The sequence below is a fragment of the Ylistrum balloti genome, unplaced genomic scaffold, assembly GCF_031769215.1.
Source record: "Ylistrum balloti isolate Yb309-2 unplaced genomic scaffold, AGI_CSIRO_Ybal_v1 Utg369622, whole genome shotgun sequence".
Classification (NCBI taxonomy): Eukaryota; Metazoa; Mollusca; class Bivalvia; order Pectinida; family Pectinidae; genus Ylistrum; species Ylistrum balloti.
In genome coordinates this window covers 1071616-1098381 of record NW_026781892.1, presented here as the reverse complement: position 1 = coordinate 1098381, position 26766 = coordinate 1071616, and the positions used below count along the sequence as shown (strand labels likewise).

Here is a 26766-nt window from a genome sequence, read left to right as displayed (position 1 = left end):
TGCACTTCTCCTTGTTGAGATTTATCTACCTGTGAAATTAATGTTGATACCTCTTATAGTTTTGCAGAAATGTATATATATATTTAAAGCTTCTCTAAGTAGAGCCTGCTAAATACATTAGGAATCAGAGCCATATCAACATTTACCATGAATTCTGTAGTGTTGCTCAATATACAACACAATATTCAAATTACACTAAACTTGAACAAAAAGCATTGAACTAGAAATATGTAAAGCATGAGTTGAGTTTAACTGTGACTTTATTTGATTCTAACTCACCATTCCTGTCTGTAGAAGGTTTCTGAGCTGCTGTACAAATGCAGGCTCCGCTCCTGCTGTTGGAGATGTCTGACTTGTCCCTGTTGAGGTGGTGGACGTAGTAGTGGAGCTACTATTGCTTTGGTTAGTTCCTGCTGCTGGGCGATGGCCTGCCTGTCCAAACATTGATGCCAGGCCTGGTAGAAAAGGCATACCATGAGGCATTCCAGGCATTCCAGGCATTCCTGGCATTCCTGGTATTCCCTGCATTCGTGGCATTCCAGCCATTCCCGCAGGCATTCGTATATTTATCCCAGTTGGGGGAGCACCCCCTATGGCACCAAACAAACCTGCAAAAGGGTTGAAGGGCATGGAGCCTGTCCCCATATTGGAGGTACTGGTCGTACTAGAAGTGGACGATGTTGAAGAGGAGTTGGAAGATGACGAAACAGATGTAGATGTCTGACTTGTGGCTGCTCCTGAAGCAGATGTTGATGTGGGTGTCCTGTTTGGGTGGGGCATTCCCTGAAGATGGGGGTTTACCTCTCCAGCCAGGTTACTGAGGAACTCCCCAATTATACCTCCAGCATTTACCCCTTGATTCTCAGGTGTATTGTTGTTCTAAAAAGGTTTTTGTTTACATACATATTTATATATGATTTATAGGTGTAAAACAATAAACATAATTTTCATTTATTTTTACAACAATTGCAAAACAAACCATCAGCTAATACTAATCACTCTTGTTAGCCCTGACTGAAATGTGTGAGGAGGAAGAAAATGGAGCACCCAGGGAAATGTGGTTGAGCAGGTGACCCCCATTCCTTTTTCAAATCCAATCAGGAAATCAAATTCTGGCCCCTTAGGTGAGAGGTGAATACATTAACGCTACAACACTCCACCATCCACCTGAGTACTGTTTGCAACATCTTCCTATATATTATCAAGCCTGTTCTACATGCTTATATTCATGGCTCATTCAAGGTGTGTTTTAAGTTTCTAAAAGTCACCAAAATTTCATGTTTTCACCCGAAAATTTCATCAACATGACTATATTTCACTTTGGTTGATAATTCACTTTCAGACACACTCACCTTCTTAACAATGTGAGCAGAGGATCACATGTACATATATTTTTATTTGCAGTTTGAAGTTGTCAAGGGTGACCTTTGACCTCTAGCCTTGACCTGTAACTACCATCAATCTTTCCAAGTGTAATCCTTAGCGTTGTAATGCTATGGTGTGAATTTTAACTAATTTTTCTAGGGTCATGAAACATCTTCTACACAAGCTTTTTTATTTCAAAGTGGCCAAGATTGACCTTTGATCTTTATTTTTGACCAATGACCACAAAACTTCTAATCAGGTGTAGACCTTGTGTATGAAATGAATATGAACCAAACATGTTTAGGAGTTCATGAAGTATCTTATCCACAAGGCTGTCACTGACTCCCACACTCATCCCTGGACACATTGACAAAGTGACTACTATATACCATATCCCCTAACTTTCCTAAGTTGGTGTATAAAAAAAATCTACTTAATTTGCTACAGTTTCTATACTATACATTTAACTATAAGTACACTGTGTATTCCTGTATATCTCAAAAATGTTCACAATATTAGACACTCAAACTGCAGTGATAAATGTACTCTCTCAAGAGTTTGTCTAAAGAATCAATTTCTGACATCATATTTATGTGACATAATCAATCCACTGCCAATTGAATCATTCATGACTCATGACATCGAGAGATACAAAAATACATTGTGCACTTACTTATAGCTAAAAAAAAAAAAAAATTAATCACAAGGTTTTTTTTATAGCTCAATGTTTCCGCACTTGTGTAACTCTACCAAGAGGCTGAAGTCTTCAAACATATAAATGTTATGGAATTTTGTCTTCACATTCAACTCTCTTTAAACTTTTTACACATATGTTACAGAGACTTACGTTCCTGGCCTGGTGCCGGAGGAAGTGACGAGATGCACAGGGAAGGAAAGGGTCGGCAGAGGCTGCTCCGGCAGTTGGAATTCGCTGCATCATCGCTGGCATTCCCGGCACAACAAAAGCTGCGGCTTGTGGTGCACGCACTCCAGTCTGTGTCCCGGATGAGTTAGTAGGTGCATTTGACGTTTGAGTGCCTGAAGTGTTTGATGGCCCGGAAGCAGGGGTGCTGGTCTGGGTCCCCGAGGTGTTTGAACTCTGTGACGTGGTTTGGCTACCGGCTTGAGCTGTATTGGCAGATGATGAGGGAAATGTACTCCTTCTTAAACGTAGACTGTTTGGATCTACGCCTAACACATGACCTGGTCCTATTCTTGGGCCTATTTGAAGGAGAAATCTTTACATCTTCAAACCCATTCTTTCAAAATAGATCCCCACCACAAGCATTTTGTCATTATATATCTACATACCAGCCTGGCAGTTGGTAACCTTGTCAACCAGAATCAAAAGACAAGAACTCTCTCAGGTAATTTGGAAGCATAACTGTTATCGACTTCAATGGTGCTTCATCAGTTGGATCATTTCTCGTCTTATTCCCAAACCTCTAATGATCAAATCTGTGTAGGCACAAATAGGGCCAAGAGGATCAAATAAGCATATGATCTCTCCAGAACATCTTAAAATACAGTCACTGTGATGATCAACTGCAGCCAAGACAGCCAATGCACAAATAAGTAGGATAGAGAACAAACACAAGAAATACGAGAATTATCCATTCAGTATTTCTCAAGTAATTGTGCTAACAAATTTATCCAATATCCAAAATCCAATATGGCTGCCTTCAGCCATTTCTCTTTTTTCTTATTTATATCCCGTAATTAGATTTGCACAACTAGGTCAGGACCGAAGGGAACAAAAGAAATAAAATTTAATATTTCGAAACATTTTCTTCAGGTTGGCGATGTCAACAGAATATAAGTTCATACAACACCTCACAATAAACAATGATAACAAACTTCAACTTCAAAATCTAATAGTGCTGACTGTTGGCCATTTTGATTTTTAGAGCAGTCCAAAAATTCAATATACACAAATATAGACCACATACAAAATTTGAGAAACACATTTCTTGTACTTGAGAAAAACCACAAACAGAAAAATCTAAATCTCAAAATGCAATAGTCATCCATCAACCATTTTTCTCCATCAGTCCTAAAAATGAACATGCTAAACTAAGGACCATGTGGAATCTATAAAGGAAATTTTAGAATGATTCATCTACTACCTTTCATCTCGTACTTCTTTAGAAATAGAGAAAACATTTTTTTGTCTTTTTGTTATGTCTCAAAATTAAACATGCACAAGTAAAGGATTCTGTATATGAAATTTGAAGATGATTCATCAAGAACTTCTCAAGAAATGGAGATAACAAGAATTGTATAGTGTCCGAATGACAGAATGACAAATGGACAATGAACCACAGATGAAGGGTGATTTAAACATAAACTTCATCATATAATTGTTGGGGAAACAAAGCCTTCAATCAACATTTCAATCAAAATCCTGTAAATATATAGTCTCTAAATCTATAATACCTATCATAATGTGTGTACATGACCGGCAGGCTAATCCTGTATACTGACACCTTCCAATATGGATGTCTGAGCTGACAGGTGAATACTATATAATAATACTGACCAGTATGGACGTACATGACTGAGCTGACAGGTGAGACCTGTACACTAATACTGACCAGTATGGACGTACATGACTGAGCTGACAGGTGAGACCTGTACACTAATACTGACCAGTATGGACGTACATGACTGAGCTGACAGGTGAGACCTGTACACTAATACTGACCAGTATGGACGTACATGACTGAGCTGACAGGTGAGACCTGTACACTAATACTGACCAGTATGGACGTACATGACTGAGCTGACAGGTGAGACCTGACAGGTGAGACCTGAGCTGACAGGTGAGACCTGTAAATACTGACCAGCGTATGACTGACGACAGGTGAGACCTGTATGACCAGCATGGACGTACATGACTGAGCTGACAGGTGAGACCTGTACAATAATACTGACCAGCATGGATGTACATGACTGAGCTGACAGTAAGTCCTGTGCAATTATACTTACCAGCATGGGCGTGCATGACTGCTGACACATGAGTCCCATTCAATAATACTTACCAGTATGGGCATGCATGACTGAGCTGACAGGTGAGTTCTGCACAATGTTACCTATAAGTATGAGTGTGCATTACTGAGCTGACAGATGACTCCTGAATGATATCACCTACCAGTATGGACATGCCTGACTGCACTGACAGGTAAGTCCTATGTACTTATACAAACCAGTATGGGTATGCATGACTGACATGACAGGTGACTCCTCTATACTATTACCTACCGGTATGGGCGTGCATAACTGAGCTCACAATGTTGTTGATGATGTCCTGTGTTACATTGTGACCTTGAACATGAACACCCTGTGGGGCTGTGTTTGTGGAACCTAAAATTAGAATACCATTCTGATAATTTTTGTTGAATCCTTAGTTAACCAACATCAAAGAAACAGTAAACAGTGTAAAAAGCTGGTAATATCACAAGCATAATTACCAATTCACATATGGTTTATCTTCATATCATATATGCTTGTCACAGCATTGCTGTACTAGTTTTAAAAGTGAGAGAGAAATTTCCCTGGTAGAGGGGAAGCTTTTCCCTGATTAGCCTTCATCAAGCAATGGCCGTCCAATTCACTACAGATTTTCCTAGTCTACCACTATTACTTTGTTAAAATATTTTTCTGATAACATTTAACGAAAGAGATGTGTGGTTTTCAAAAAATTAGCCAATTTAGAGCCCTTTCTCTCTGTCTCTCAAAAGAATATGTCCATTACATACATTTTGTTTATTATTACATCAAAGAACATGCTAATCTTTCCTCAACTTTTTTTAACACTGCAATATTTTATAAAATACTATATATATTATAATATATTTTGTAATCTTCCTATAGTTGTTTTTCATTTAAAAATGTACATAAAAAGAAAATTTAATGGTAACTCAATTAATATCTTTTATTTTGATTATCCTATATCTGTGCTTTGCCCAAGGGTATTAGGGACTTGATACAGTCTGTATTTACCTGTATTGACCCAGGGGTATTGGGGACTTGATACAGTCTGTATTTACCTGTATTGACCCAGGGGTATTGGGGACTTGATGCAGTCTGTATTTACCTGTATTGACCCAGGGGTATTGGGGACTTGATACAGTCTGTATTTACCTGTATTGACCCAGGGGTACTGGGGACTTGATGCTGTGTGTATTTACCTGTATTGACCCAAGGGTATTGGGGACTTGATACAGTCTGTATTTACCTGTATTGACCCAGGGGTATTGGGGACTTGATGCAGTCTGTATTTACCTGTATTGACCCAGGGGTATTGGGGACTTGATGCAGTCTGTATTTAACTGTAATGACCCAGGGGTATTGGGGACTTGATACAGTCTGTATTTACCTGTATTGACCCAGGGGTATTGGGGACTTGATACTGTCTGTATTTACCTGTGCTTTGCCCAAGGGTATTGGGGACTTGAGACAGTCTCTATCTTAGCCTAGGGGCAATGGGGAATTGATTCAGTCTGTATTTACATGGGCTTTGCCCAAGGGTATTTGGGATTTGATGTCTGTATTTACCTGTACTGATACTGACTGTATTTACCTGTACCAACACTGACTGTATTTACCTGTACCAACACTGACTGTATTTACCTGTACGGATACTGACTGTATTTACCTGTACCGACACTGACTGTATTTACCTGTGCCAATACCGACTGTATTTATCTGTACGGATACTGACTGTATTTACCTGTAATGATACTGACTGCATTTACCTGTACCGATACTGACTGTATTTACCTGTACTGATACTGACTGTATTTACCTGTACCAATACCGACTGCATTTATCTGTACCGATACTGACTGTATTTACCTGTACCGATACTAACTGTATTTACCTGTACCGATACTGACTGTATTTACCTGTACCGATACTGACTGTATTTATCTGTACCGATACTGACTGTATTTACCTGTACCGATACTGACTGTATTTACCTGTACAGATACGGACTGTATTTACCTGTACCGATACTGACTGTATTTACCTGTACAGATACTGACTGTATTTACCTGTACCGATACTGACTGTATTAACCTGTACCGATACTGACTGTATTTACCTGTACCGATAATGACTGTATTTACCTGTACCGATACTGACTGTATTTACTTGTACCGATACTGACTGTATTTACCTGTACTGATACTGACTGTATTTACCTGTACCGATATTGACACTGTCTATATTTATCTGTACCTGGTCCTGAGGTGTTGGAGACTTGACACTGTCTATATTTACCTGTACCTGGTCCTGAGGTGTTGGAGACATGACATGGTCTATATCTACCTGTACCTGGTCCTGAGGTGTTGGGGACTTGACACTCTATATTTACCTGAGACTTGACACTGTCTATATTTACCTGTACCTGGTCCTGAGGTGTTGGGGATTTGACACTGTCTATCTTTACCTGTACCTGGTCCTGAGGTGTTGGAGACTTGACACTGTCTGTATTTACCTGTACTTGGTCCTGAGGTGTTGGGGACTTGACACTGTCTATATTTACCTGTGCTTGGTCCAGAGGGGTTGGAGACTTGACACTGTCTGTATTTACCTGTACCTGGTCCTGAGGTGTTGGGGACTTGACACTGTCTTTATTTACCTGTACCTGGTCCTGAGGTGTTGGGGACTTGACACTGTCTATATTTACCTGTACTTGGTCCTGAGGTGTTGGGGACTTGACACTGTCTATATTTACCTGTACTTGGTCCAGAGGGGTTGGAGACTTGACACTGTCTGTATTTACCTGTACCTGGTCCTGAGGTGTTGGGGACTTGACACTGTCTATATCTACCTGTACCTGGTCCTGAGGTGTTGGGGACTTGACACTGTCTATATTTACCTGTGCTTGGTCCTGAGGTGTTGGGGACTTGACACTCTATATTTACCTGTACCTGGTCCTGAGGTGTTGGAGACTTGACACTGTCTGTATTTACCTGTACTTGGTCCTGAGGTGTTGGAGACTTGACACTGTCTATATTTACCTGTACCTGGTCCTGAGGTGTTGGAGACATGACATTGTCTATATCTACCTGTTCCTGGTCCTGAGGTGTTGGGGACTTGACACTCTATATTTACCTGTGCTTGGTCCTGAGGTGTTGGGGACTTGACACTGTCTATATTTACCTGTACTTGGTCCTGAGGTGTTGGCGATTTGACACTGTCTATATTTACCTGTACCTGGTCCTGAGGTGTTGGAGACTTGACACTGTCTGTATTTACCTGTACTTGGTCCTGAGGTGTTGGAGACTTGACACTGTCTGTATTTACCTGTACCTGGTCCTGAGGTGTTGGGGACTTGACACTGTCTATATTTACCTGTGCTTGGTCCAGAGGGGTTGGAGACTTGACACTGTCTGTATTTACCTGTACCTGGTCCTGAGGTGTTGGGGACTTGACACTGTCTATATTTACCTGTACCTGGTCCTGAGGTGTTGGGGACTTGACACTGTCTATATTTACCTGTACTTGGTCCTGAGGTGTTGGGGACTTGACACTGTCTATATTTACCTGTGCTTGGTCCTGAGGTGTTGGGGACTTGACACTCTATATTTACCTGTACCTGGTCCTGAGGTGTTGGAGACTTGACACTGTCTGTATTTACCTGTACTTGGTCCTGAGGTGTTGGAGACTTGACACTCTGTATTTACCTGTACTTGGGCCTGAGGTGTTGGAGACTTGACACTGTCTGTATTTACCTGTACCTGGTCCTGAGGTGTTGGAGACTTGACACTGTCTATATTTACCTGTACCTGGTCCTGAGGTGTTGGAGACATGACATTGTCTATATCTACCTGTACTTGGTCCTGAGGTGTTGGGGACTTGACACTGTCTATATTTACCTGTACTTGGTCCTGAGGTGTTTGGGACTTGACACTGTCTATATTTACCTGTACCTGGTCCTGAGGTGTTGGGGACTTGACACTGTCTATATTTACCTGTGCTTGGTCCTGAGGTGTTGGGGACCTCCTGTTCTGAGGATATGACATGGGCTGTAATACTATTGACAGTGACAGCATTGTCAGGCCCAACCTCCAGGAACACGTACGGGTCAGTACTAGCCCTGGTAACAACAGGTGTGGCTCCAGGTGTGGCTCCAGGGGCAGTGGAGGGTGTTGCAGTTCCTGTAGACTGACCAGCAGAGGATGTCTGAAAGTATGAAGACTTTGTTATCACAAATGAACAAAAACATATACATGTGCTTACTGATTAAGGCATTTCTTGGACCTGAAATTCTAATAAAGGACAATAAATCCATAATTTCAGGGCCTGAATTTGCTACACAACACATCCTCTTTAGTACGACCAATATATACACCAAGTTTCATTATACTAATTTAAATGAAAGCAAAGTTATGTTCAGGACACTGAATCACATATCAATCAAAACTCTAAAACCATTTTTTAAGTTTTGAATTAGCCAATCACAGAAAAAATCATGAAAAGAGACATCATGAATGAAAGGCTAAGCAAAGTTTAAGATTGTTTCATGATCCCTTTGGCCAAAACACGAAATTTGAGCAAAGGACAAAGAGTATGTAATTAATGTGTTTCAAGCCCTGAAATTGGAAAACTTCACATCCTCTTAGTACGATGATTGTATAAACCAAGAATCAGTTTCCTAGTTTAAACATAGAGTAATAACTGTAATTGAGGGTTGGGGCTTTAGTTTTGGTACACTTAACATCATATTAGTATGACCGATGTACACACCCAAGATTACAATCCTTGCTTAACTGAGGGCAAAGTTATGCTCTGGACATAAAAGAACAAGGATGGATGGACAAAGCCACAGCTACATGCTCCTCAAAACATTTTAGAGAAGCTTACTTGTTTTATATATATGGTATCGTTCTATAAATAGCTTAAACATTGTTTTAGTGGGCAATAATACATCACTTCTAATCTATTTGCTAATTTGTAGTAGGTTGGGAGTGCAAGAATTGAAATTTAACATTTTTTACAGCTCTTATTTATCTAAAATTGTTGACCTTTAACCTTGAGGTCAAAGTTGCAATGATCCATATACTAAGCACTGCTCTTTATCAGTCGCTGATAAAGGTGTACAGCAACTTCCATAAAGTTACCTTTTAACAGTTCAAAAGTTTTGCCTTGATAATTAATCATTGCAGAAATTCACTTATTTGGTCTTGACCTTGTGGTCAAGTTTGCAATGATGCAATGATAAAACACAGCACTTTTTCAGTATGTTATAAAGGTATACAGCAATTTTCAGTAAGATACCTTTATAGTTCATCAAGATGAGTCTTTTCCTATTTATATTGGGATTGATTCATGCAAGGAACTCTGGACTTTTTTAACTGAATACAGGAAATTATCATGTGATCCAAAAAGCTTTACTGGGCCACTTCCGTTTTTGTCAATCAACTTTCTCAATGATTTAATCATATTAATAAATGGAAAGTGGAAGACGAGGAAAAACCTGTTTCGTAAAAACATCTGAATGTTTACATTTTCAATTTCATTAAATCTTTTATTGTTCAAAACATTGTAAGGTGACAGTAAATATTTTGTTCTCAAACTTCATTATCTCAATGTTGTGTTTCATGACATCTAATTGGCCATTTAAAATAACCCCCAATATAGCAGCAAATAAAACAACGTATTTCAACTGTAAACACTTCATCTCTACGTAAATATTTTTGTTGAGAATAGTTTGACGAAAATGACACTGAATTTCTGTTATTTGAAGCAAATAATTTATCATATACACCATACATTACCCCTAGACAACATAAACACAAACATTACCAGTATACCACGTAAACATCAAACATCATCATTATACAACATATAGACCATAAATTACCACTATACCACAAATACACTATATCACATAAGCATCTTAAATTACCACTACCACATAAACACCATACATTACCACATATACATCATATATTACCACTATATCACATATATACCTTGCATTACCACTATACCATACAGACTCCATACAATACCATTATACCAAACAGCCATCATACCTGTGAGGCAGCATTACTGGAGGCTTGTGACGTAGATGTGGCTGTGGATGAAGTTGATACTGAGGACTGAGTGGCCATGTTTCTCTGGGCAACTTGAGGCCCTCCAACATTGATCTGGGCCTAAAACACAGCAGGTACACTATTACATCAGAGGATGTCCACAGTATTTACAGTAAGATGTGTTGTCTACAAAATCCATCATTGCATAGAAATCACTGTCTGTTCAGCAGGTTATAGCAGGAAGAGAGCCTAGACGGATATAGGCACCCACTTGATCTTTTAAAGGTGGCATCAGTTGCCTTCCTTTCTCTTTCCTCTTAATTTCTCTTTATGATATGAAATTTGAGAATTCTTGTAAATCTATATTAATCTTTATTTGTCAAATTTAAGGCGGTTGCCTTTTGGAAACTATGTTTTTCGGGCCAGTTAAAAAATTGATAACAAACAACTATGTTAGTGACCAAGTGGTCTCTTGTATGACAAGTTACTTACATGTATAGGTATGGTCTGTTGTATGACAGGTTACATGTATAGGTATGGTCTGTTGTATGACAGGTTACATGTATAGGTATGGTCTGTTGTATGACAGGTTACTTGTATAGGTATGGTCTGTTGTATGACAGGTTACTTACATGTATAGGTATGGTCTGTTGTATGACAGGTTACATGTATAGGTATGGTCTGTTGTATGACAGGTTACTTACATGTATAGGTATGGTCTGTTGTATGACAGGTTACTTGTATAGGTATGGTCTGTTGTATGACAGGTTACTTACATGTATAGGTATGGTCTGTTGTATGACAGGTTACTTACATGTATAGGTATGGTCTGTTGTATGACAGGTTACTTGTATAGGTATGGTCTGTTGTATGACAGGTTACTTACATGTATAGGTATGGTCTGTTGTATGACAGGTTACTTACATGTATAGGTATGGTCTGTTGTATTACAGTTACTTACATGTATAGGTATGGTCTGTTGTATTACAGTTACTTACATGTATAGGTATGGTCTGTTGTATTACAGTTACTTACATGTATAGGTATGGTCTGTTGTATGACAGGTTACTTACATGTATAGGTATGGTCTGTTGTATGACAGGTTACATGTGTAGGTATGGTCTGTTGTATTACAGGTTACTTACATGTATAGGTATGGTCTGTTGTATAACAGGTTACTTACATGTATAGGTATGGTCTGTTGTATTACAGTTACTTACATGTATAGGTATGGTCTGTTGTATTACAGTTACTTACATGTATAGGTATGGTCTGTTGTATTACAGTTACTTACATGTATAGGTATGGTCTGTTGTATGACAGGTTACTTACATGTATAGGTATGGTCTGTTGTATGACAGGTTACATGTGTAGGTATGGTCTGTTGTATTACAGGTTACTTACATGTATAGGTATGGTCTGTTGTATAACAGGTTATTTACATGTATAGGTATGGTCTGTTGTATGACAGGTTACTTACATGTATAGGTATGGTCTGTTGTATGACAGGTTACTTACATGTATAGGTATGGTCTGTTGTATGACGGGTTACTTACATGTATAGGTATGGTCTGTTGTATGACAGGTTACATGTATAGGTATGGTCTGTTGTATGACAGGTTACTTACATGTATAGGTATGGTCTGTTGTATGACAGGTTACTTATATAGGTATGGTCTGTTGTATGACAGGCTACTTACATGTATAGGTATGGTCTGTTGTATGACAGCTGCAGGGATAGCAGCTGGAACTATTGCCGCGTAAAGTTGTCTTGGTGATGGCTCTCCCATGTCCACCATTAGGTCACTCAGACTGTGATAACAATGGCTGATGGCATGTAGGATCTCCCCAACAAGGTTACATACTTCCTGGGCCTTGCGAGTCTCCTATACATAATCATAATACAGAGTTATGTCCATTATGCAAGATTATCATTAATGTGTTTCTATATCAAGTTGATTTATACAATGTTTTTAGTATAGATCTCTTAAACACAAATCCACATACTGACATCCCCTCCACAATATGATAGTGATGTATAGATCCCCTACATACAAATGCACATACTGCCATCCCTCCACAATATGATAGTGATGTACAGATTCCCTACATACAAATCCACATACTGACATCCCCTCCACAATATCATAGAGATGTATAGATCCCGTACATACAAATCCAGATACTGACATCCCCTCCACAATATGATAGCGATGTATAGATCCCCTACATACAAATCCACATACTGACATCCCCTCCACAATATTATAGAGATGTATAGATCCCCTACATACAAATCCACATACTGACATCCCCTCCACAATATTATAGAGATATATAGATCCACTACATACAAATCCACATACTGACATCCCCTCCACAATATCATAGAGATGTATAGATCCCGTACATACAAATCCAGATACTGACATCCCCTCCACAATATGATAGCGATGTATAGATCCCCTACATACAAATCCACATACTGACATCCCCTCCACAATGGTATAGTGATATGTAAATCCCGTACATACAAATCCACACACTGCCATCCCCTCCACAATATTATAGAGATGTATAGATCCCGTACATACAAATCCACATACTGACATCCCCTCCACAATATTATAGCGATGTATAGATCCCCTACATACAAATCCACACACTGCCATCCCCTCCACAATATTATAGAGATGTATAGATCCCGTACATACAAATCCAGATACTGCCATTCCCTCCACAATAGCATAGTGAAGAACAGGTACCATGACACAAAACCTGGTTGAAAGGTCCTTTACATAAAGTAAATGAAACAATTTTATAGCGATATTTCCTTTCCAAGATAATTAAAGGTACTGACCTCTGCAGGAAGCTGTCTATCTTCACGTACTATTCTCTGGTAATTGTCCATGTGTGGCTGTAAGCGACTGTTTACCTCTCTAACTTCCTCCAACACATCAGCCACCACAGAAATATGTGGGCGCCTACAGGTATTACAAAGGTTAACATCAAAACATGACAGGCAAACTGATTTATACTTTTGTTGGTGTTGGATATTAAACACCCAATTTTTGTTCTCTGAAAAGGCTCTATCTCTGTTAATTTGACATGTTATTGATAAAAAATCCTTGTTGATATTAGCAGGACATTCTATTTGGCATTGCTGTGCTTTTAATAATTTTTAAAACATTGCCTACACTGCTACAAATTCAGTTTAAAGTTCTAAGTTATTTAGTTTATTGTAGTAAGTGGGTTAAACTGTCTATTTACATATTTTGAAAACATTGTCTTACCCTGGTCTCCTTGGCGTGTCTGAGGAACTGCCATTGGCTGAATTACTATTTCCTGTGGATGGATTTGATTGGCTGGATGTGGTTTGAGGTTCTGGTACAGTGGCTGAAGGTGTCTGTGGTGTTGCTGGAGCCTCTGGCTGTGATGGTGTTTCTGATTGTACTGATGCCTGTGACTGGGAGGATTCTGAAGTATTTCTGGTCGTGGTCTCAGCTATTGGTTGGTTTGATTCAGACACCTCCATCGGAGAATCTCTGGTTCCTTGGTCTGTATTGGTCTGTTGCTGCTCCTCCGCTGGGGGGTTTTCAAGCCTCTGTAAAGTTATAGCACATTGTCATAGGTATGTAACACCTAAGGCTTAACATTCAGATCTCAAAAGTTACCACTAGAACACAGGATTAATACTCAAATCTCAATAACTACTACTAGAATAGAGGCTTGAAATTTGTATCTCAAAAGTCAGTATCAAAATAAAGGCTTCACATTCAGATCTTAAAAGTCAGTCCTAAAATAGAGGCTTGACATTCAGATCTCAATAGCTACCACTAGAATACAATACAGTACTACATATAAACGGTGAAATGTAAAATTAGAACAGAGTATTGATTCAACTGAAAATTTTGTGATTTTATCAATTCTGGTTTTTGTTTCCTGGTCAACTAATGTACAAGAATGAATATTTGTCAAAATTAATGAGAAAAAAGCGGAATAAAAAACACTTCAAGTTTTTCTTTAGATATGCTTAGTGAATGTCAGATGAGTAAACAGGACCCATCTATTTATTTATATATGCAACCCCTCACACCCACATAACAAAAAATAAGATGACAAGACTTTTTGTGAGTGAGAAGAAAATCATGAACTACAAAAAATATTGTTCATTATTAACTGCCCACATAACACAATATACACTCACATCAAGTTTGTCAAGGTTTTCTCGTGACATCTGCAACATGCGTCTTGCTTGGTTAATCCTAAGTTGCGATTCACTTTGTCTAGCTCCTGGAACTTGTCCTAGATGAATGTGCACATCCACAGATGAACCGTCATCCTGTAACACAAAAAGTATCTGTTTATGAGCCACTTTCCTGAAACACAGATAGTTGTACCACATGACAAGATTACAGCTGCCCAGTACACAAATCAAGAAGGGCTCAGGGATGGAAAATGGAAAACAACATTTATTGTATAACCTGGGATTTGCAGTCTCCAGATATAAACACAACTGAAAATGTACAGTAGACACTATTCTTCTGAGAGGTTGTAAATATGACTAAAGGTTGTGCCACCAAACCCGCCCCCCAAAAAATCACATATGTGTGATAAGTATTTAAGTTATAAACATTTGAAGAAGTGATGTTAACATAGTCAGAGTAATCGTTATGAAAACGTGAAAGACTTTCGGTAAGTCCCTGTTTAATATATATATTGATACCTACAGATGCATTGGTTGTAACTCGGGCATTCCTTCCCATATCCCCCATGTTACTGACTGCTTGTTGTACAATATTCTGAAACATATATCAGGTCAGACCTGCTATAAATACTTAAGTATAATTCTCAGAAACATATCAATTAATGATTTATATAAATATACCTCCTTGTCAATATAAACTATTTACATCAATTTCATCTGTATCTCCATTTTGTTTGTATACCGATATGCTAATTAAAACATAATTATTTGTAATACTGAAATCCCTTTGTAAATTATAGGATTTTAGTATTCACAACTAGGTGATATTTAACACATGACCAGGTGATATTCAACAAATGACCAGGTGATATTCAACACATGACCTGGTGATGTAACACATGACCAGGTGATGTAACACATGACCAGGTGATATTCAACAAATGACAAGGTGATATTTAACACATGACAAGGTGATATTTAACGCATGACAAGGTGATATTCAACACATGACCAGGTGATATTCAACACATGACAAGGTGATATTTAACACATGACAAGGTGATATTCAACACATGACAAGGTGATATTCAACACATGACAAGGTAATATTTAACACATGACAAGGTGATATTTAACACATGACCAGGTGATATTTAACACATGACCAGGTGATATTAAACACATGACAAGGTGATATTTAACACATGACAAGGTGATATTTAACACTGACAAGGTGATATTTAACACATGACAAGGTGATATTTAACACATGACCAGGTGATATATATTCAACACATGACAAGGTGATGTAACACATGACCAGGTGATATTAAACACATGACCAGGTGATATTCAACACATGACAAGGTGATGTAACACATGACCAGGTGTAACACATGACCAGGTGATATTTAACACTTGACAAGGTGATATTTAACACTTGACAAGGTGATGTAACACATGACCAGGTGATATATAACACATGACAAGGTGATAAGTTGAGATATAAAAAGAAAAAAAATTATTACATGAACTTGGTTTGGATCAGCTACATCTGATGGCAAATTGATAAAGGAACCAATCAATGTACTGTGAAGGTTTTGTTCACCAGTGGCTCCACCTGTTGGTGGTGTATCTGTGTTGGTGGCGCCCCCTCCAGGTCGAGGTGTACTGGATGGAGGCATTCTCTGGACCACATGAATCACCTTTCCATGTACATCTGTAAATAATGTTTGCAATCAAATGAAATTATAGAGATAACATAGACAGCATGTTTGTTCTCAATGGAGATATTCTAAATTGATAATTTTGTCCAGAAATCAAATATAATCTTTCAAATGTGTATGTACTTTCTTTAATACAACAAAACATGTAACTGAAGAAGTAAACAAATCCATGTATCTTTGTTTACATCAGAATGGTCTTAATTTGTCTACTGCTCACCATAATCCTTCATGTGTTTTTCATCCTGCATCACACGCCCCTGAAATATCAGCCTCTGGATCTCAGCTGATATATTCTGTAACAGCATCATAACTGACTCAAGCCACATTTAACATTGAGATTCAATCTTAAAGAAGCCATATGCTACACTACCAAATACTCTTATTTTGACTTGGATGGCATTCGAAGTACAGGGGAAGTTCATGTTAAATTTGTATCTCAAGAAAAATGTATCACCAGTTTTTAAATACTGACTATGATGATGCATTAAGCATTCTACTAGGTGGAGCTTTTACTCAGACATGGAAGGAAAAGAAAAAAAGGGTAATTTGAAAAATTCACTCTAGAAGAATTTCATTTTCAAAAATTTAAAAAAAGATAAAATAATCACAATCACTATTTTGTGGGATTTCTTAACCGAATGTTTTACAATTTTCCTTGTTGAAACTTCGCTATTATCAATAGTGTTATCTTCAATATGTGAGGCATATCTTATGTACAAATACTGTGTTCTGGTATCATTTACACAGAAAAGTTTACCCACACACTATACCTGGGTAGTAAACCCATCATCAGAAAAATCCCCAACCAGGTGGTAAACAGATAAATGACCATACAGTATACCTGGGTACTGATCCCATCAGAACACAATATTGACAATTAGGTGATCAAAAGAAAAAATAACCACACAATATATCAGGGTAGTTATTCTATCATCAGACATTCCCTGTGCCTCAGTCGAGATGAAAGTCATACTTACTATTGAGTTTGCTATTTTCTCTTTAAACTGTTTCACAGTGATCTGCAATAGCGAATGATTATCTTGAAAATATCAAATTATGTGATAGAATATTATTTAACTTAAGGGAATATAACCATCTTGTAACTTTGGGGACATAATGATAATTCATATTAATGTATTATCAACATTCTGTAAAACCAGTCATGAATAAAGGCAGTGTGCGAAAAATGAAAAAAAAATATGTTGATAAATTTTTTCTTTGTATAAGATTTGCAATAAAAATAGAAAGAAAAAAGGCTGCAATATAGTGCCTATTCTTTAAGTAAGGTTAGAACCTTAAAAAATCCTTGTTCTGCATGTATGGCTAAAATTTCCAGACATATTAGTTCTGCATGTAGTTCCTAATATGTCCTATAATTCAAATATTTAGAAATGCTTGGTTCCTAATCTGTCCTATAATTCAAATGTTTAGAAATGCTGTAGTTACTTTTTACACTCTCCAGGTTAAGATTCTCAGAAATACTCTGTCTCATCTATCTATAACTCAAGTCTTAGGTACACAACAAAGCTTGTTCTGCCCAATATTTTCAGGAATAAAACAATTTTAACTCTGTCTCCATACTTACATCTTCAGGTACACTGTAGTTTCTGTTCTGCCCATCCAGGGTTTTTACTGTCACATCCATCATGTTTTTATCTCAGATTGTGCTTGAAATTCTGAAAGTATTGGTATATACAATAAGAGAATGTATTATAATAACAGGTAGAATAATAGAAATGAAAATTACATATTTGTATTCCTACAAACTAACTTGAAGCCAAAACATTAAATCATGGCAAGTTTAACTCACATGCATGTGGTATGGACACAGCATGGCTTCATGGAAAGGATAGATCAAATTGCAGAAAGGAAAGCTATATATCATGATAACAATAGTATTTATCAAGTAGGGACTCTTTTCATATTAATTCAAATATATATATAAGACATGTCTTATATTCCTCATATGTATGCAATTTAAGCAGCATATTTTTTTCCCCATAAATGGAGCTTTAAACCGATGGTGCCTCTTCAATGAAATATCAAGAAAAATGATGAAGTGGAGAATATATAATCAAGAGTTTCTTTTAGTCTAGTTAGGGATACGATCTTTAAACTTTACTGATCGATTGTACCGAGATACTTTTTTTCCTTGATGAGAATTTTTTCCTGATGAGAATACTTATAAAATATTAAGATTTTGCTCCTTTTTGTGAACACACATATATTCCATTGCAACATTTTATTTGTCCCTGAAATAATGACAAGATTTGAGTATCTTTTAAGCCTAGCATAAGAGATTTAATCAAGGAACTCCTTCACAATTGCAATAACTTGAATTAAGGTTAAATGCAGGGTTTTCCATAATTTTGTTAGTAGTAGGCTGTGTAGTGAAAGTAGGAGGCTGGCCTGCTGTGTACGTGTAGTCGTGTACGGAACATTATTACGGAACTGGATTGGTGTAGGTGGCCAAATGATCAAAGTAGCCGGTCAAATTGGCCGGCGACCGGCTCTTATGGAAAACCCTGTAAATGGCATCAAAGCTTCATCTATAATGGAGAGGTGTACTTTCAGTTTCTATTTGTTTGATCAGTTATTTTCATAGACTGGAAAATGGGAATTATTCAAGAATGAAGTTTTTAAAGACTGAAAACCAAACCTACAAATGAAATCTAAGAAATTGCCATAACAAGCTTCAAATAGTAAAATCTAAGATAACTGTTGGGCATTTGGTTAGACACCTGAAGTGATTAAACTGAACCTTCACACCAAGTTTGAGAAATATTCTTCCAGTACTTCTTGAGAAATAGCATTAACAATCTTCAACTGCCAAAATACAAGATGCTCTGTTAGCCATCTTGTTTTATCATTCAAACTCAAAATTGTCCTTAAGCAACTAGGGACCAAGGGGAACCCCTCAGTCAAGTTTGAGAAACATCCTCTTAAATTTTTTCAAAGACATAGTGATCAACAACTTGGTCTAAATCCAAGAAGTCGCCTTTCTGTCATATTGCCTTCCTAATCAGTCTAGAAAATCAATGTGCACAACTAGGAACCAATAGGTACCTACAGATGAAGTTGGAGAAATATCCTTCCAGTATTTCTATATAGAACCCAACAAAAACTAATTAACTGCTAATGTGATTAGCCTTGGACAGCTTACATCATGATTGAATATGAACTTTCCACTTAAAAAGGTACACCAACTTACAACTGAAACCGAAAGGTTTAGATAATTCAAAGAAACTTTTAATACACAACTCTTCAAAAATTTAAATGTGTAATGCTCCAGAATGTAGATTTTTACTAATCACTATTGGATTAGCTGGCTGTTTTTAGACTTAGTAAATTTTAAAACTAAGAAATTACTACTTCCTCTCAAACACAGACCACAGGAGCTTCCGTAAACGAATTACTTGCCTTTTGACAGTAATTAGATGGTAAAACATTTATCAATATATAAACATGTATTCTCATCCCAATCACAGACAATAGGTAATATCAGAGTAGGCCGAACTCATCTAAACAAGACACAGAGCCCATTATCCTCTGATCAGTTATACTATTATTTCGTTTACAAGCTTTCTTAAAATATATCTTCGTGGTGCGGCAAGTCTTCCATGGATTTCATAATATTGTGTTCTATAATGGGTTTGTTTGAACAATGTAATATATTCTTTCATTCATCAGCTAAATTTTAAACCACCGTACTCCGATTTTCTAATGAATGGCTGTGCGCAGTGTTGTGGAGTTTCTGTTGTTGGCAAATTCCCTCTTACTTGAGAATACTCACCGATAAAATTTTGTTTATCAGTTCTCCGTTACTTCCTACAAAATAAAATTTACTTCAAAAACACGCTGCCATATCGAACTAATTATGAAAACGAAAGTAATTTTAAGAGCAAACTTGGAATTCACAAGCCTAACACGCAGAATTGACATCGACTGGGCAACACCGGAAGTACGGACATTTTTTGGAGTGTCGCAAAATTTTATATTAATTTTATCTAATATAATTTTCCGATGCCAGAATGTTATGATAAAAAGCTTGAATAATTATATTATTCAACACTTTGATGATATCAATCGTATTGGGATATCTATGATAAACCAATACGTAGTTGTGCGACATTCTAAATATAAATACAAAACACGCCATATTGCATCGCGATTTCGAAACAAACGAAAACAACGAACAGACGAACTGTTTAACAGTACTTGCATAAGTGTGTGATATTCATAATATAAACTACAATTTAAAGCAGTATGGCCGAGTTTGATACAGAAGTCAAAACGATTGGGAGCCGATGGGGCCGTCAATCAAACACCCAACAGGTACAGTGTGAGAGAGGTTCAAACACGACCAACTGAGTGTGTCAGTGTGTTGTATCGTGCAATACTGTGATAAGGTCCCCGCTTTTCCCACCGAAATTGATGAGTATGAGTGTCTAAAAATCTACAGAATACGACAGAAACTGTCTACAGTTCAGAGTTGGTAACCTGTCATAGAAAATCGAATTACTCTTACATAAGTGTAGATATCTATGAAATAAAAACTTTCAAAACATGCTTATATAGTAATCCCTTTTGGGATTCCTCATTGGGACTCATTTAAATCGGAAATTTGACAGTGTCCGACTGCGGACATTGTCAAACAACCGATGCAAATCTGGCAATACGGGTAGATTGGTCAATACAGTCAAATCTGTATATAGGGTGAATATACACATACAGGTGAGGTCCGGTCACAATTTTTTTTCGAGCAGATCGAAAAAATGGATGACAAATCATGAAAGTCAGTGAAGTAAATCCCTTTGACATATTTTCTCAATTTCAGGCGATTTAAAAAAAATCACCATTACATATTTATTCGGTATCCACTACACTCGCTATTTTGTAACAAACTCTCTAGCGGGTCCATCCAATATTGCATCATTCACTATTACATATAGTGTCCGCATATAATATAAGCATCCCATTGATGCAGATTTTGGCACAGGTTTGCTTTCAGCATGATGTCTCCAAGCAAAAATTTATAACCTGCAATGAATGTGATATGTGTGGTGGAATATGAGGTGTTTTAATAATGAATTAAGGAAATTTCATGTTTCACTATCGGAACATGTTGATAAAGGGATGCAACTACCAAAATTGCAATGACAAAATTCAACCAACTCACCAGAAATAGTGGACTATTTCAGCCTTTTATACCACTTCTATTTGAAATTTTTTTATAAAAGTAAAAGAGGTGTCAACGATTTCTACAATTCTATTATTAAACCAGCACCAACCCCTACTGGTATTCGAAATGGAGTGATGAGTTTGACTTCGATGATCAGAAGTGGAAAAATATATTAACAATTCTGTTTACTATTACAAAAAGTTCTTAGCTACAGTGGTTTCAAGTAAGGATTATACATCACATTCTGGTTACGAACTCCTTTCTTTTCAATATTAATCTAATTCCTAGCCCTTTATGTACACTGTATAATATGGAAAGAGATATAATCGTCCACTGTCTATGGGAGTGTATAGAGGTACAGACTCTATTGGGGAGATTTGAATCTCTTCTTGATATTCTTCTGATTCCTTTCTTGATAAACAAAGAAACATATTTATTTGGAATTATCCATCCTAATGCTAACACTGTAGATAACAAAATTTTAATTTTCATTAAACACTATGTTTATATGTCAAGATGTCTACAAAAGTCTCTTAATTTAAATGTGCTTATAAATAAGATTAAGGATCATTTCCGTGTTCAAAAGTACAACATTTCTGTCAAAAACTCTATTATGAAAACAAAATTTGAGAATAATTGGAAAAAGTGGATGCCCATTTTGAAACTATAGTATGTATGCTAACAAGTCTGTTCCCAATGGCCATGGCCTTGACTTTACCAAACTGACTTTGAATTTATTTAATTTCCACAAAATTAGTGCTATTTTTATTTAATAATGATTATAACCCTCCCAATTCTCTCTCTCGCTCTCTCTTTCTCTCTTACTCTTCTCTCTCTCTCTCTTTGTTTAGGATGTATAATGTTTTTTGTTTATATACATAAATGAATTCATGAGTGAGTTTATGTGTATGAAGATATCTTTGATAAGTGTAAGTGATATGATTGTGTATTTGTGTGTGTGAGTATTTTGTTAAGTACATGTAAGTTTGCTATGTGAGTGTAAGTGGGTGTGAATGTTTGATGAGTGAGTTTGTGTGCAGGAAGTAGTAGATACATGTGCATGATGATAAAGATGATGATGATTATGACGATATATGTGTAAGTCATAGTCAAGTCATAGCACACAAGTGTGAGAGTGTGTGTGTATGTTTTTGTGTGGATTCTTTTGTATATTGTGTATAATATGTAAAATCTTAAAAAATGAAATAGTGTCATATGACAAAAATAATTCATTTTACCAGCTTCCTAGATTTGTTGACCATTTTTTCCTTGTGCACACCATGATTGCAACCATGTATAGCTCAGTTGTATACATTTGTCTATATACCTATAGTCAGATTGGACTTCATTGCCAGATTTGCCATTGCTCCAGTGTGTGCATATGTAATAAAGGTCGTTATTTATTTGAATGCCTCTGCCAGGATTCGAACCCAAGACCTCTGGCTTACTAGTCTGACGCTCAACCGATCAAACTACAGAGAAGTTCGCTCTAGCTGAGTGGTATAGTGGCTAGTATTTACCAGGGTTACTTACTCCCACTCCAGTGTTGAATACCAATTTTTCAAGTAGTACTGTATCACAAATGTCAGAGCGTCGTTGATTATTAAAAAATCCTTACATTAATTATCAGAATTATTGCTGAAATATATGTTTATTTATGGGTCCTAGAAGAGGTAAATTTGTATCTATCTGAAATATTTCATCAATAGACCTTTGGCTTAGAAAAAAGTTGATCAGATTACAATAGCTAGTCCTGATCATATTCATTTTGTACCTTACAAGTCATGGCTACCTGCTGGAGGATGTTTAATTTGCAAATATGAATATACCTAAATTATGAAAGGATTAGATATCAGAAATGCTTTGTTATAATCTGATCTATATACATGACCAGACAATATGCTATACACTTAACATGCATTTATAATTGGTGGAGACATATATATATACTGGTAGGAAAAATTGAATGAAAATATGAATATATATAAATTAATATTTTCAGGCCATCAACTCAGCACTTAGACAGGGAAAAGCTGTAGAAACAACTAAAAAATGTAAGTACTGTTTCATATGTTCAAATGACTGATTTTAAATGTAATTACAAGAAAGTTGAGCATTAAAGGTACCAATACACAAATATTTTTTCAGAAGTGCTACATAGTGTGTTGTATGCACATTTTTCTCTTTTTTATTTAGGTCATCTTACCCAATTCTGCTAGAAGTGTCGGATTACCTATAGTTTCAAGATCACATAGGTCAAATATGTTTGAATATTTAAACAACATGAAGTGATACCAAATTTGTTGAAATGCCCTTTTTAAAGTCCAAAGAGGTCATTTGTATCCTAATATTTAAGCACCATCTTCTCCATGATGGAAAACCCATGGTCAGAAGCATGCTGGGAAAAAAGAGTTACCAAGTTCATTGAAAGGAGTCTAAAGTGTTAAATACTTTAAATGTTTTTCTCTCAGTAACAAATAGTCCCAGGGTCGTGATATTTGACCAATATCTTGCTGGTATGAAGGACAATCAAGTTTGATCTATCAAAAAGTTGATCCACTTAAAAGCATACAAGATTCATATATGTCAAAACCCTGAGACTCCTTTTTTATGAAGAGGCAATGTGTCATGGAAATTTGTCACTTGGGATTGGGATTTTCAAGTATGCTGAACAAGACAATGACTTAACTGACAAAGTCTCAATTCAGGCCCATTGGGTTTCTGATCTCCGAACATGATTAATACAGATTCAGAATTAACTACCAGAAAAAAATGAATATTTTGTGTATTATGCCTGTCTTAGTTTGTGATGTACAACTTTTATGATACTGTTTCTATTAGCATGTTCATTAAAGTAAATTGCTCACAAAAAGGTTATGATTATCATCACTATCAATAATAATGTGTGCCGTACCTGTCAGATTTAGTGATAAGTAATTTGTGCCATACCTTTCAGATTTATTGATAAACTAATGTGTGCCATACTTTCAGATTTAGTGATAAAGTAATGTGTGCCATACTTTTGAGATTTAGTGATAAAATGATGAGCACCATACCTTTCAGATTTAGTGATAATCATAAAGTGAAGGGATGTTTTTCAACTCTTGTTAAACAAGTTACTATATCTTCAGTTGCTGCTTCTCAAAACAAGCAATCATCAGCTGCCAAAAATACAGCAAAACTTGACCGTGAGACTGAGGAACTTCACCATGAACATGTGACATTGAGTCTGTCTCGTCAGATACAGAAGTCTAGACAGGAGAAAGAGTGGACTCAAAAAGAGTTGGCAACAGTAGGTTTTTGTCTGAAATTCATTCCTCTTATGTAGCAATAATGTACTGTAAGATCATGAAATTATGTGAGTCTCAATTTTTGTGGTTTTTCACAAAAATACTTTGGCCACAGACTCTTGATATCATGGATAAATATAGCTCAATGAATCTACTTATTTTAACATTTCATGGACTTAACAATTTTGTGGATTAAGAGTGCTTACAACTTCAATGAAAAGAAGTCATAAAGTAAATGAATAACTTCCCAGTAATTCTGATTTGTTGTGTCTTGTATCAGTCTGAAATAGCTACTATAACCTCAAACAATATCAAGTCTGTTGACTAAACAATGAGGTAATTAAGATTTTATCACAAATTTCTTGTTTAAGTATTTTCCTTGGATAACAGCTTTCCTCGTTTTCTTTCTATGATTCATTATGTATTTTTTTTCTCAGAAAATAAATGAAAAGCCTCAAGTCATTAATGACTATGAATCTGGTAAAGCAATACCAAACCAACAGGTGATCTCAAAGTTGGAAAGGTGCTTAGGTAAGTTTACATTACTGGTAAATGTTCAGTTAGTTCAAAGACTTGTGTCAACCTAAATCTGTATTCCTCTGTGAATCTCTTGTAAAAGATTGTGAAACATCATTCAAAGGGTTATGCCTCAACAAGAAATTTATATAGAACTTAAGGAAATGTTACCTGAGGGGTTATATGTATCAAAGGTAAAGGAAGAGGCCAATTGTGGGGTTATGAAGATGGAAGATGGACAAATGTCACTGAAGGGATTGAATGCCCAGAATGTTCAGAAATGCCACTGGAGATTTCTGAGGAAAATGACAGCCTTGATGGACATACAACTTTATCCAATTAGAAGTAATGGTTATGCACAACAAATCATTACTGTTAAGAGTATATCAAAATATTGTTCTGGTAACAGCTCTGAAAATAGTAGAAATTGGTGCAGAGGCAGAAAACTAGCAATCTAGTATTTATGTATCTAAGAAATTATTATTAATCCTCATATTTGATATAATCACTTGGAACTTTTTGTTACAGGCGTAAAACTTCGTGGGAAGGACATTGGCCAGCCTCTCCACTCTAAGAAGAAGTGATCTATGTGAAATGCCTGCACTCAAAATGTACGTTCTGTAGCACTCAGCGCTACAGATGTATTATAATATTACAACATTTACATTTGCTATGAAAACTTCATATTACGTTAGACAGATTTTGTTACCATTCATTGCTAAAAGGCAAATTTTCAACTATGAACTCTTTATGTAGACATTACTATCCAATTGTGTTTCTTGCTAATCTTGAAGGCGTTGTAAATATGACACAATTTTTGTCTTATTTTGAGAAAATAGTAAGGTGACTACCAGATGTATCATCAAGTGGTTGAATGTGTTAAGAAGTTTTTTTGTGTGTAAATATGAGTAAAGGGTGCTACTGGAAAGCGGAGGGATTTTTTATTTTACATCAAGCTTTCGTTGCTTCTGCTGGTAAAGGTGGTGATTGTATTGATAATACCATGCAAGGTTTGACACAAGTTCAGTGTCGAGAATCCATATTAAGTTTAGTCATAAAGATGACGGTAATGGTTGTCGTAATAAAGTTTGTTTACATGCCCATAATCGACTGATGAGTATTTATTATGACTGCATAGTAACAGTTCATACCCGCAAACATCATTTCTATTCTCATGTCAAGTGTAATTAAGACAAAATCTCACAGAGATCTTGGAGCCATCCATCGTAAGATCTTTATTTGTTGGGTCTTTTCCAGATATATGAACAGATTTTGAGTAAACTTGGTATGCTGCCTTGTATCATTAAGATCATGGATGAGTTAACAATACATTTAGTTGAGATTAGTTAGGCCCAACTAGGGATCAAGGAGAACCTACATCTGAAATCTGAGAAAGATATACGACTTCCTCCCAAATATTACCAGGTGT

General features: G+C 36.6%; 2 protein-coding genes across 6 annotated transcripts in view; one reads left to right on the top strand and one right to left on the bottom strand.

Moving 5' to 3' along the window:
- LOC132550188 (large proline-rich protein BAG6-like) overlaps positions 1-20265 on the bottom strand; it is a 30715-nt gene extending 10450 nt beyond the window's left edge. The window contains exons 1-15 of one of the 5 annotated variants that reach the window (XM_060214223.1): positions 20143-20265; positions 17935-18025; positions 17327-17368; positions 16567-16642; positions 16152-16342; positions 15146-15217; positions 14623-14757; positions 13709-14019; positions 13276-13399; positions 12116-12301; positions 10416-10535; positions 8349-8559; positions 4627-4728; positions 2213-2586; positions 280-879 (exon numbers count right to left, since the gene is read on the bottom strand). In XM_060214223.1, the coding sequence (XP_060070206.1) occupies positions 280-879; positions 2213-2586; positions 4627-4728; positions 8349-8559; positions 10416-10535; positions 12116-12301; positions 13276-13399; positions 13709-14019; positions 14623-14757; positions 15146-15217; positions 16152-16342; positions 16567-16642; positions 17327-17368; positions 17935-17997 (2607 nt within the window). In that variant the 5' untranslated portion in view covers positions 17998-18025; positions 20143-20265. The remainder of the gene's footprint in view (positions 1-279; positions 880-2212; positions 2587-4626; positions 4729-8348; positions 8560-10415; positions 10536-12115; positions 12302-13275; positions 13400-13708; positions 14020-14622; positions 14758-15145; positions 15218-16151; positions 16343-16566; positions 16643-17326; positions 17369-17934; positions 18026-20142) is intronic. The other 4 variants (XM_060214237.1, XM_060214246.1, XM_060214253.1 and 1 more) reach the window with 4 other exon arrangements.
- Positions 20266-20501: 236 nt separating this feature from the next.
- Positions 20502-26443, top strand: LOC132549845 (endothelial differentiation-related factor 1-like). Its single transcript, XM_060213824.1, has 5 exons — positions 20502-20684; positions 23534-23585; positions 24663-24823; positions 25259-25352; positions 25866-26443. Exons 1-5 carry the CDS (start codon positions 20616-20618, stop codon positions 25919-25921), a joined length of 432 nt encoding a protein of 143 aa, XP_060069807.1. The 5' UTR covers positions 20502-20615; the 3' UTR covers positions 25922-26443.
- The last annotated feature ends 323 nt before the right edge of the window (positions 26444-26766 follow it).

What these genes read in the sequence shown, in the direction of transcription:
- LOC132549845 (XM_060213824.1), top strand. Translation starts at nt 20,616, where the DNA reads ATGGCCGAGTTTGATACAGAAGTCAAAACGATTGGGAGCCGATGGGGC. An exon ending in TGTAGAAACAACTAAAAAAT is followed by an intron (nt 23,586 to 24,662) that starts GTAAGTACTGTT and finishes CTATATCTTCAG; the next exon opens with TTGCTGCTTCTCAAAACAAG. An exon ending in CTCAAAAAGAGTTGGCAACA is followed by an intron (nt 24,824 to 25,258) that starts GTAGGTTTTTGT and finishes TTTTTTTCTCAG; the next exon opens with AAAATAAATGAAAAGCCTCA.